The sequence below is a fragment of the Alternaria hordeiaustralica genome (genome assembly GCF_023758085.1).
Source record: "Alternaria hordeiaustralica strain BMP 2776 chromosome Unknown scaffold_11, whole genome shotgun sequence".
In the NCBI taxonomy this organism is placed as follows: domain Eukaryota; kingdom Fungi; phylum Ascomycota; class Dothideomycetes; order Pleosporales; family Pleosporaceae; genus Alternaria; species Alternaria hordeiaustralica.
This window is the reverse complement of record NW_026056783.1, coordinates 107,444-118,871: the sequence shown is the minus strand read 5'-3', so window position 1 is coordinate 118,871 and position 11,428 is coordinate 107,444. Positions and strand designations below refer to the sequence as shown.

The 11,428-nt window shown below is 53.2% G+C and overlaps 5 protein-coding genes across 5 annotated transcripts; 2 read left to right on the top strand and 3 right to left on the bottom strand.

Annotated features, from left to right (window-relative positions):
• Nucleotides 1-227: 227 nt before the first annotated feature.
• J4E84_005968 (uncharacterized protein) lies at nt 228-1,269 on the bottom strand (the record flags this gene model as incomplete). The annotated part of the gene is made up of 2 exons (XM_049388560.1): nt 228-371; nt 430-1,269. The coding sequence occupies 2 exons, from the start codon at nt 1,267-1,269 to the stop codon at nt 228-230; spliced, it is 984 nt and encodes a 327-aa protein (XP_049243459.1).
• Nucleotides 1,270-2,063: 794 nt separating this feature from the next.
• On the top strand, nt 2,064-3,212 carry J4E84_005967 (uncharacterized protein; the record flags this gene model as incomplete). Its single annotated transcript, XM_049388559.1, has 1 exon — nt 2,064-3,212. One exon carries the CDS (start codon nt 2,064-2,066, stop codon nt 3,210-3,212), a length of 1,149 nt encoding a protein of 382 aa, XP_049243458.1.
• A 377-nt stretch (nt 3,213-3,589) lies between these two features.
• On the bottom strand, nt 3,590-5,057 carry RPT1 (26S proteasome regulatory subunit 7; the record flags this gene model as incomplete). The annotated part of the gene is made up of 4 exons (XM_049388558.1): nt 3,590-3,698; nt 3,750-4,750; nt 4,796-4,910; nt 4,963-5,057. The coding sequence occupies 4 exons, from the start codon at nt 5,055-5,057 to the stop codon at nt 3,590-3,592; spliced, it is 1,320 nt and encodes a 439-aa protein (XP_049243457.1).
• Nucleotides 5,058-5,381: 324 nt separating this feature from the next.
• On the top strand, nt 5,382-7,232 carry CCT4 (T-complex protein 1 subunit delta; the record flags this gene model as incomplete). The annotated part of the gene is made up of 6 exons (XM_049388557.1): nt 5,382-5,435; nt 5,484-5,535; nt 5,591-5,613; nt 5,666-5,695; nt 5,743-6,579; nt 6,627-7,232. 6 exons carry the CDS (start codon nt 5,382-5,384, stop codon nt 7,230-7,232), a joined length of 1,602 nt encoding a protein of 533 aa, XP_049243456.1.
• A 2,387-nt stretch (nt 7,233-9,619) lies between these two features.
• J4E84_005964 (uncharacterized protein) lies at nt 9,620-11,115 on the bottom strand (the record flags this gene model as incomplete). The annotated part of the gene is made up of 2 exons (XM_049388556.1): nt 9,620-10,972; nt 11,110-11,115. The coding sequence occupies 2 exons, from the start codon at nt 11,113-11,115 to the stop codon at nt 9,620-9,622; spliced, it is 1,359 nt and encodes a 452-aa protein (XP_049243455.1).
• Nucleotides 11,116-11,428: the final 313 nt, after the last annotated feature.

Here is an 11,428-nt window from a genome sequence, read left to right as displayed (position 1 = left end):
TGTAGGCTCTACGTTAACGTTAGATTACACACTTTGCATCTTACTATGTTAATGTAGGCTCTACGTTAACGTTAGGTTAAACACATTCTATCTTGCTATGTCAATGTAGGCTCTAGGGTGTTTAGTTTTTTCCTTGAACAAGGTGAACATGAAGAGTAACTTCGTTTGTGTCCACGAAGTGATTGATATTGATCATTACACTACATTCGAAACGCGACTATGTCTTTCTAGAACGGGACAGTTGGGGCCTTTTCCGACCCATTGGTCCTTTCCGGGTAGTGAATGGCGCCCTCGGAAGTAGCGCAGTTGGTGAGGTACGTGGCCGAAGCATTGACGGGAATGGCATTGCCTTCTTGAGGGCGGCCGTAGACCTAATCGCATGTTAGCACCTATCTATTCGCATACTGGGCACACTTAGCGGATACTTACGTGCTCGTAGTACCAAACCTCGCTCAAGATAGTGTAGCCTCGATCAGTTGTGTTCTTGCCAGCATCAGTAGCATTGAACCTGGGTCCCGAGCAACCCAAGAAAGGAATGCCGCCGTGCTGCTCGTACAGAACATCCACGAGATCGGAGTACGAGTACGTGGTTGAGTTGGAAGGCGTGATGCCCTCAGCGGCCAGCCAATCGAAAGTAGGGAACCTCTTGTAGTACTTGACAGCCGTCTCGAAGAAGTCAACAACGTCCTCGTGCTCGCGGTACTGCGGGCCGTAGCAAGGGACGTTGAAGGTAGAGAAGCAGGTGGCGTGCTTGGAGAACTCGTGGCCCCAGAAACCGGGGTTGTCTTGTTGCCATGCAATCCAGTAGGTGTTCATGTACTCCAAAAGGTCGTAGCGGCCGAATGGCTCGAGGAAGGTGCCGATGTTGGAGCCATTGTAGGGTGGGACGAATGTGCCGTTTGGTAGGCCGTTTGTGGTGTTCGGTCCCGGGATGGGGTCGTATTGTCGGCTTAGGTCACAGTACTGTGTGTAGCTACCGTTACAGAAGTCGGGCCAGAGGCCGTGGAGCGTCCATGTGTCGGTAGGGAGAAGCTGGCCTTCAGACTCGCGGCCGGTGTATGTGTTCCAGAATTGAGTGCTCAGAACAAGTCCACCGAATGTCTCGACGCAGCAGGAATCGACCTTGGAAGGATCCTGCGATGGGCAAGACAGAAGTGGTTCTTGTAGCTGGCAGGTGTGATTCAACGGGCTCTGGTTGGGATAGAGTTGTGCATTTGCCGTTGTGGCCAGCAGAGCTGCGGCGCCGGCTTTGGAAAAGGTACCCTTCATCTTGCCTTGACTGTAAAGATAAACGATTGATTGACGCAAAGGTGTTCTACGAGTTCAACAACGCTGGGAAGCCGACATCTATAAAGCTCACAAAATTTTGGCCACGGCGTTCCCAGGCCGCTGCAGCCCCAGTCGGTGCTTACCACATGTAGAAGGTACATCTTCCAGACTCCTGGTTAGAGCTCCGGCGGCGGCGATGAGCGAAAGACGAACAGTACCTGCATAGAAGCTGGCCGGGCTCACGTGTCGGTCCTATTGGATGATAAGAGAACAAGGCTACGCAAGCCGCGCCTTGGTCCTTGTACCCACTTGAGCTGTCTCCGAGGCCATGATGCTGGAGATGCGCGTTTCGATGTGAGATTGGTGGGTAGGGCCAGCCACAAATACGGCTTTTGTTCGCTATGCAAGAAAAAGTTGGGGGTTACGTCGCGAAGGATGGCTGGGGCAGAACGTGGGTTGCTCGATAGGTGACAGGGTGTGGCTGGGTCGGACCTGCTCGATGACGCTCCACGACCAGACGCACAAACTCAACAGCTGCATCGCCATTGCTTCAAGGGCAGTGAAGTCATCGATGAACGTCTCGAAGGTTTCCTAGCCCTACGCGACCCTCGAGTCCCAAACGCGCCTCCAACGGTAAACCGGACGAACGTGGCCTCCGACGAGCGCTGCCTATCGCCGCCTCCACACCCGCCATTCGTCGTCATAGTCCCATCTACACGACAAGCAGCCATGCGCGCCCACATCAAGCCCTTTGCATCCTCGCGCTGTTTTTTAGGCACTACCAAACATCGAGAATGCCTCCTTCGTCCTCCATAACGCCGCTACCCCCGCACAAGCCAGACACATACACGACAGCCCATCACATCGGCAAGCCACCTACAAGCTTCAAGAACCCATGGCCCTCCTATAAGAACGACGGCATAATCGCCGCCGTCCGAACGCGATTCAGCACACCCAAGAACTTCGTCCCCATTCCCGCCGACCGATTAGGCCTGGTCGACGTGCGCAAGCCCGACTTCAGCAATGCGCAGAACGGGTTAAAGGCAACATGGATAGGACACGCAAGTTTCTTGATCGAAACAACAGCTTCAGAGGGAAACGAGCGGGGAATGCGCATCCTCCTCGACCCCGTATGGAGTGAGCGCGTAGGACCCTACGGCATGGTCGGTCCTGTGCGGTTCACACCTCCACCATGCACCATCGACGAGCTCCCTGAAATCGACGCTGTATGCATCAGCCACGACCACTACGACCACCTCGACTCGGATACGCTGAAGAAGCTGAATGCGAAACAAGGTGGCGACTTGCGCTTCTTCTGCGGATTAGGCGTCAAGTCTGTTCTGACGGGGCTAGGCGCAGGCATCAAGGCGGATCAAGTCGAAGAGATGGACTGGTGGGGTGGCATAACTGTGTTCAAGAAGGGTGCTGGAGGCGTCGAGTTGATATGCACGCCTGCGCAACATCGATCTGGACGCACGCCTTGGAACTTCGATGGTACACTGTGGTGTAGTTGGATCGTCAAGGAGCCGTCTTCGTCTGGCAAGAAGCTCTTCTTCGCGGGAGACACAGGGTACTGCCACGTTCTTTCCGACGACCAGTTCTCGCACCACGACGCGCCGCACCCGCCTTGTCCCGCATTCAAAGAAATCGGCGAATTGTACGGACCTTTTGATCTGGCGCTTGTGCCTGTGGGTTGCTTCAAGCCGAGGTCTGTCTTGTCTGGTCAACATTCTAGTCCTGAGGATTCTTTGGCTATACATAGGGATGTGAGGAGTAAGAAGAGTATAGGCATGCACTTTGGTACGTTCCGTGGTGCTTACTCGGCTAGCTACGAACCGGTTACTGAACCGCCTGAAAGATGGCGGAAGGGTGCGGAGGCAGCTGGGTTGAAGTGGGGTGTTGATGTTGATTTGTGTGATATTGGCGGGACAGTTGTAGTTTAATAGAGCGTTCACCCCATACAACCAGTTGAACAGGTCTACAGACTACATCAAGATGAAAACATGCAAAGTGGGCGACGTAACGTCGTTGTCAGCTATAGAGTGTTTAGTTAGCTCCTTGTTGACGTGTGTTAGAGAAGATAGCTGTTTAGATTGTAAAGTAGTGTAACATGTACGATACTTATATCCATCACAAACCATATCGACTGGGTTATGCTTGGTCAAGACTTCACTGTAGAGAACAGAGTGTTTCGAATAATGCATTATGTCCTATCCATCTAGGTGGAGAGAAAGCACCATCGTTAGTACTCATACAAAACCAGTGCTGCCTTCTAATGTAAATACATAAGCTACTTTCAACGCAACCCACGTGGCGCCGTCTAGTTGTATTGCATGTAGGTAGCGGTCGAGTTGAACTTGAGGTTGCCCTTGATGACCTTGTCCACAGCAGCCAGGAAGTCCTTCTCGGTAGCAACCTTCCTTCGAGCCCTAGAAGTACAAGTCAGTAAATGTCTCACATGCATTTCGGACAGTGGTTACCTGATTGCGAACATGCCCGCTTCTGTAGCTACACTCCTCAGCTCGGCACCTGTGCTGTTGGGGCAAAGACGAGAGATGAGCTCCCAACGGATGTCGCGCTCTACACTCATGCTCTTGGCGTGGATACGGAGAATGTTGGCACGGCCTTCCATGTCTGGTAGCGAGAACTCGATCTTTCGGTCGATACGGCCAGGACGCATGAGGGCTGGGTCGAGAGTCGAAGGCCTGTTGGTCGCGAACATGACCTTGATGTTACCGCGAGCATCAAAACCGTCCAATTGTGTGATAAGCTCCAACATGGTACGTTGCACTTCGTTATCGCCTCCAGCACCGTCATCGAAGCGAGCACCACCGACAGCATCGATTTCGTCGAAGAAGATAATACACGCCTTCTTTGTTCGTGCCATCTCAAACAGCTCGCGCACCATCCTGGCTCCCTCTCCTACGTATTTCTGGACAAGCTCTGAACCGATAACTCGGATAAAGGTAGCGTCGGTTCGGTTGGCAACAGCTCGGGCGCAAAGGGTCTTTCCAGTTCCTGGAGGGCCGTAGAGAAGAGCACCCTTTGGAGGGTCGATACCCAGGTTGACGAAGCGCTCTGGTGATAGCAGGGGCATCTCGACGACCTCTCGTAGCTTCTCAATCTGCTCTTTGCAACCTCCAACATCTCCGTATGTGACATCGGGCTTGTCCTCAACCGTCATCATAGTGACCGATGGGTCGATCTTTGGCGGTAGGGGAAGCAGAATCTGGTACTTGTTGCGGTCAACACCCACGCGCATACCCTCCTCGATGTCGGTGGGCGAGACGCGCTCTCCGAGGTTGACGACGAACTTGGCGATTTGCTTGACGTTGATGACATATTTGCTCTTCTCCGAGTCCTTCTCGTCTTGTATTATCTTGGTGCATCGTGCGACCTGGAGGGGCTGCTCTTCTTGCATTCGTTGGCGGTCGGCGGCGATATCCCAGAGATGTGGAGGTGCGAGACCGGTATCTGATTCCTGGAGGCGTTAGTCGAGCATGGAGGAGGGTGAAGGAGTCTGTACTTTGACGCCAATCTTCTCGTTTATCGTCTGCTGCTTGTCCTTGATCTCCTTCTCGAGCTTCTTGAGTTCGGCGCCATAGGGTGCCGCGCCGTATGTCTTCAACACCTGGATGTCCCTGTGATGCCATTAGCCCATGCCTGCGTTGAACGAGACTTGGCGTCTCCTACTCATCCGTCAGAGGTGTGATCTTCTTCTCCTCGACCTCGTCGTCGGCGAAGTTCTTCTGGTACTTCTCCCAGGACTGGCCTGTGGCTGAAGGCATGCTTGCGGAGTGGGCGGCGACTGTCGTGTGGCCGAGCTAGGGTTCGGGCTATGCGTGCAGTCGAGTTGTGGATGAGTCCGGGTAGAAGTGACTGTGGGAGCAGATGCGGCGACGCGGGCGAGTGTATGGGGTTGGTTGTTGTGGACTGGGTGAAGGTGTAGCTGTGATGCGGCAATGGCCCGGCGAGTCGGAGCTTGGGGATTGGCCGTGCGCTACGTCTATCGCGTTCTCGAAATATTGTCAGTTCGCGTCCAGGCACCACGACTTCCCCGCCAAACTCCCACGATACCCCTCTTTTAGCTTTGTTCTCCTGTATACTGAAAGATGGCTGCTCAAGTTGCAAATGGCGGTACCGGTGGCGGTAACACTGCCTTCAAGGTGCGCCTCGTCACTAAGCTCTGAAAACATTGACTGACATTGGCCCAGGACAAGGAGAAGCCCAGAGCTGTTCGCAGCGCCAACATCATTGCCGCAAGAGGTACAAAACCTAATCCTTCTCTTTTAGGAGCATCTCGCTAACTTAAATTGCGTAGCTGTGGCAGATGCGATCCGAACTGTATGTCCCACCACGAGGTGCGGGGAAGAGATGAATACTAACTTTTTGGCAGTCTTTGGGACCAAAGGGCATGGACAAGATGGTACGAGACAGGCGCAAACTCTTAGCCATCAAAACTGACCCGTCTAGATCCAAACCAGCAAAGGCCAGACCATCATCACGAACGACGGAGCCACCATGCTGAACCAGATGAGCGTTATGCATCCCTCCGCGAAGATGCTCGTCGACCTCGCACACGCCCAAGATATCGAAGCCGGAGATGGTACAACATCGGTCGTAGTCATTGCTGGAAGTCTGTTGGGCGCTGCTGAGAGGTTATTGGGCAAGGGCATCCACCCCACAGTCATATCAGAGGCTTTCCAACGGGCAGCGCAGGAGGCGATATCCATATTGACCGAGATGGCCATCCCTATCTCGCTCACCGATAGGCAAACGCTCCTCAAGACCGCCACGACCGCACTCTCTTCCAAGATCGTCGCTCAGGAGCCCAAGCTACCCATCATGGCTGTGGATTCAGTCCTCAAGGTCATCGACCCCAAGACCGCCGACAACGTAGACTTGAAGAACATCCGGATGATCAAGAAGTCAGGCGGTACCATCGAAGACAGCGAGATGATCGACGGTCTGGTTCTCAACCAGCCCGTAGTCAAGAGCGCCGGTGGTCCCACATTGAAGGAGAAGGCACGGATAGGTCTCATTCAGTTCCAGTTGAGCCCACCGAAACCGGACATGGAGAACCAGATTGTCGTCAACGACTACAGGCAAATGGACAAGATCCTCAAGGAGGAGCGAACGTATCTGCTGAACATGGTCAAGAAGATCCAGAAAGCGAAGTGCAACGTTCTCTTCATCCAAAAGTCCATCCTCCGAGATGCAGTCAACGACCTCAGTCTGCACTTCTTGTCTAAGCTGAAGATCCTTGTCATCAAGGACATTGAGCGTGACGAGATTGAGTTCATTTGCAAGGTACGCAAGAGAAGTGATTCACATGTAACGAAGCTAATGCACAGTAGAGCACTGGCTGCAAGCCTATTGCCGATATCGATTCATTCACAGAAGACAAGCTCGGTTCGGCAGACCTTGTCGAGGAGGTACAGGCATCGGGCGCACGATACGTCAAGGTTTCGGGTGTCAAGTCAGCAGCCAACACTGTCTCCATTGTCTGCCGAGGTGCTAACAACCTCATTCTGGATGAGACCGAGCGATCTCTACACGACGCTCACTGCGCCATCCGCTCGTTGGTCAAGAAGAAGGCGCTACTTGCTGGTGGCGGTGCCCCGGAGATTGAGATTGCGCATCAGCTGTCACTCAAGGCTCGTGAGCTCTCCGGCACTGAATCCATTTGCTGGAAAGCTTTCGCCGATGCCATGGAGGTCATTCCGACAACACTGGCGGAAAACGCCGGTCTGAACAGCATCAAGGTCGTCACAGAGCTAAGGCATAGGCACGCACAGGAGCAGAAGAATGCTGGTATCAGCATCAAGAGCGGGGGTGTCAAGAACGACATCAGCGAGGAGAACGTACTGCAGCCACTGCTGGTCAGCACCAGCGCTATTGAGCTTGCAGCCGAGACCGTCAAGATGATTCTGCGAATCGACGACATCGCCTTGTCGAGGTAAAGAACTGCAAATGGATTGACTTGGCAGCGAAAGACGCAGGATACCACGAGTAATGAAAAATTCGAACAACTGTTGATGCCAAATAAGTGTTTGGAATGTCATGACATTGCATGTGAAGGTTACGCGTATATTGCGTTGAATGCATGAACGGTGCAATTAAAACCTGCACGTGGGGGAGCATGGGACTGCAGTAGCGGGACACGTCGTTCTCTGCAGACTGTCGAGAAAGGACAAGCCGTGGATCACTTTTCTTCTTCCAGATGCCGAATTCGGACCACTTTGATCCTGGGGTATGCACCTGAAATGAGCACTGTTTTCAACTTGACTCGTTTGGAAAATGGAGAAATGCGAATGCGACTATCCGCGCGCGTGACGAAGCAATTGCTTTTCGGGCTGATCTTTCGCCCGCATAGGTTATCCGGCCGTCAGCATGTAGACGCAGTGTTTCCGTGCCGTGTTCATGAGTAGTGTATGTGTGTGATGCCTCACCACGATAACGCGAGCACCCTGGCCTAACGACTTTGTCGTGCACCCAGCATTGCAGAATATCACAACATGAAAACCGTTTCAATGCAAGCAGACGATCGGTTTTGTAATCTTGCTGTAGGTGCTTATCACCCGGCCAAGATGTGAATCCTGACCTCGGGAACGCCGACGGACAGCGTATCTGCAGCAACATCACTTTTTAGCTGCGGCCACGGAACTCATACACAGGTATGCTGACTAGCAAGACATTCATCATCAGCACCTTCAATAAATCTTAAATACGACTCCGGCTACACTACGCGCGTGTAATAAGCAAAGGCGCGAAAAAAGTAAAGAACCCCGGAAAACACCACCTCCCAGCCGCCCGTATGCAATCTAACGGCATTCCACGCTCTTTCGCATCACAGGACAATGACATGCATATGCCGTACCTTTTTTCCTAACTTTCTTTTCCCGTCGATCAGCCAACGCCACAACAACGACCTGCAGTGCCACACGAGCAAAACCCAGCATACAATGTAAACAACATCGTCACCTCACGCAAATGCGTCACCGACCCAAGGAAAACCACTCAATCGATCCAGACCCCCGCCACACACATGACCCGAATGACTGTACGCGCGCGCTATCCGCTGCGAACGCAAGATCGAGCCCTGTGGGAAGTGAAGAAAAATCTAGCGCAAGCTGAAACGTAGCGTACCGTGAAGATTGGAGCAGTTCGGTTCGGCATCTAGTGGGTTAGTGTACCAGGAACCGCGTACAGGTAAGTCAGACTTGTTCGGCAAGGGAACCCATTAGGAATCTAGAGCCGGGTGGGCAGGTGGAGCTTCACCGGAATGCGGTGGTGGAGTTGGGGGAGCTGGTGGAGGATAAGAGTGAGTGGGTGTTTCATGTTCCAGTGGCTGATGGGATGTTCGTTGTATCTTTTGCGGACAGGTAGTGGGCACGTCATTGTTGACTGCAGGTGGAGGGTTGGAGGAGTAGAGAGGGAGGCTGGAGATGATGGTTGATGGAATATGCTGTGCGATATGTTGATGCGTTGGATCGACCAATGCTCTCTCACATATACTCAACCTCAACCTAGCTGCCCAATAATCCTCTTTCTCATGCATCTTACCTCGCCACCGAAACACATCCTCCCAGCACCACGAAACGCATACAACGCCCAGTATCAACTACTGCATGCAAACTGTACGAGTACTGTAATGTTGATCTTTGCCTAGCCACTGGATGAAAACGGCAACGTCATACAGCCATCCCTGCCCTTAACATCTATGCGATATAGATCTCTCCGCTGCGGATAATATGGTTAGTGCAGTTCTTTGGCGAAACATGTGGAGAGATAAGACGGGTAGTGTGAACGGGTAGGTAAAGCTCCGGTAGAGAGTACGAGGACCTAGTCATGATCGCTGGGGGCGATCACTCCTTCGGCAAAAGTCAGGTGCTGTGAGTTGAGACGCTGGACTGTATCGGCAATTGCGATGAGTAACCGTTGTTGCTTGATGTAATAGGAAATACGCGGAAACAATGCTATCGACAAGGATGAGGCGAAGTGGTGGTATCAAAGCGACAAACCAGTTTTGGTGGCTGCCGACTGGGTATCATTCTCGATGAAGTTCTTGGCTAGCTAAGTATGAAGAAATACCAGCAGGGTAGCTGGACATGGGAGATGAAAGGAAAACGCCTCATTCATGCATCTGAATCGTTCGGTTCGTGCATCGTGATAATCGTACAGTCTGATGAGCTTTCGTAAACCCCCGTAAATGTCTAGAAAATGGTTGGACAAGGAAATAAAAGTCGCTCGCTGAAACGCAGCAGACCTGTTGTTGGTCTTTATTAGGAAAGACAGGCAAAAAGTACAATGTGAGAAGTGAATTAATAGATGCAGGCTGAAATGGGGATCAGCGACTGGTGGCCTTGAGGCTGGCACGCTTCAGTAAGCGGCTCACAAGGTTTCCGCGCGGTTTAGGCTTAACGTAAAAGGCGCCCTTGGTACCGGTCATGTCGTCGGTGAAGACAAGGTCTTCCAGTGCCAGAGGATCGTCTTTCGAGGTTTTGGGACTTGAGCTCGAGCCTGAGCCTTGCCAGCCATACAGTTGATCTTCGTCAGCTCGTAAGTCGGGCCGGGTCAAGGTCATACGGAGCGTCATCTCGCGATTAAAATGCCCATTGGCGGAGTGGACAGGCGACGGAGCCGGCGAATCAACCGAGAACTTGCGGTGCGAGATTTGCCGGGAGTGCATACGGAAAGACAGGCCGGTGCTGGAGGGCGTGGCAGGTGAGTCCATGTCGGCTACAGAGCCGGCATCAGATTCCAGTCCCTGGTTCTCCTTTGGATGGTCTTCGAAGAACGACAGCTGTCCATCCCTAAGGAAGGTGTGCATGTCTCGGCTGAACTTGCGAGCGTGATTGTCTATTTGTGGCAGCTGGAAGTGGGGCGTAGCGGCGTCGCTTCCAGCGGACGATGGGAAGCCGAATTCAATCGCTTCGTCGAACTTTTGAGGAGATGCAAGATACATGCGCAGCTTTTTCCTCGCCTCGGGATCCTGGTAGTGTGTCGCTTCGGGGTCGATCATGAGAGTTGGCGGCGTAGATGGCGAAATGTGGCCTGTAAGAGAAGAAGAGTGGGCACGCTGGTGAAGTCGATTCGGCCGAGCATTGAAGAGTGGAGGATCCGCCATGTATGAAGATCCAAGGCGGACAGGGTGCGACGTGAGGGACATGGTTCGTCTCATATCTGCCGTTGAGGTTTCCCTCCGATGGAAGATGGGCGTGGCCATTGTGTCGAGATATAGTAAATGGGTGTTTCGGTCCTTGTCCGTGTTTGATGTACAAGAAGGCCCGAAAGTAGGGCGGGAAGGGCTGACGGTTGAAGAGGCCGAAGATGAACGACGTCGTGAACGGCCGCGTTCCGGAAGGTCGAGCGTGGAGTGGGAGAAGTCGAAGTGAAAATCGTTGAAGCGTTGTTGTGCCCACTCGGGATCCTGGTCGTCGGGAAGGAACGCCTGTTCGTGCCTGCCTTGGAGGAGGGCCTGCTCTTCGCGGGAAAAATGCTGTTTGCGTACCTTTTCAGGCAAGGAGAGAAAGAAGTCAAGGTCAATGTGGGAGATGTCGTGAGCGTGCACAGCCTTTTCGGATTTGCGTCTGCGTCGTCCGGTGCCGAGAGATAGCGAGGGCCGGTGGGATTTGGAAGCGGTGCTGGCCTGGGACGAGCGGCCTGATGTAGTAGGCTCGTCGGAGGCGTGCTGGGCGATCTGCAAACGCTCCAGGGATGAAAAGTACTTTCTCCTGTAGCGGGACGAATTAGCATTGGCATCATGGCATAATTGACAGGCCCTTCATCTACTGCAAGGTACACAAAAAGTCATGGTGGGGGATTCGGTATATGCACGCGCATAACGCGCCCTTATCACACGTGCCGACCACTCAGGAGCGCGGAATATTACTTACTGGACTGAATACGGCAGGGCGTCGAATTCGGCCTGCCGCAGAGGCAGAATAGTCCCTTTGGCTTTGCTCTTCATGGCTTCGGCTCGGATCTCGACGTCGGCGATGGCGCAACGTTTGGCTTCAGGCACATGGGGGCGTGGTTTGCGCGGACGACGCTGCGAATGGCGGCCCTGACGCCGTGGCCGGGCGGTGCGGCGGGCACTTGGTCGTGAACGTTTGGTTGAGCAATGCTGGTGTACTTTGTTCTCGAGGATCGACCG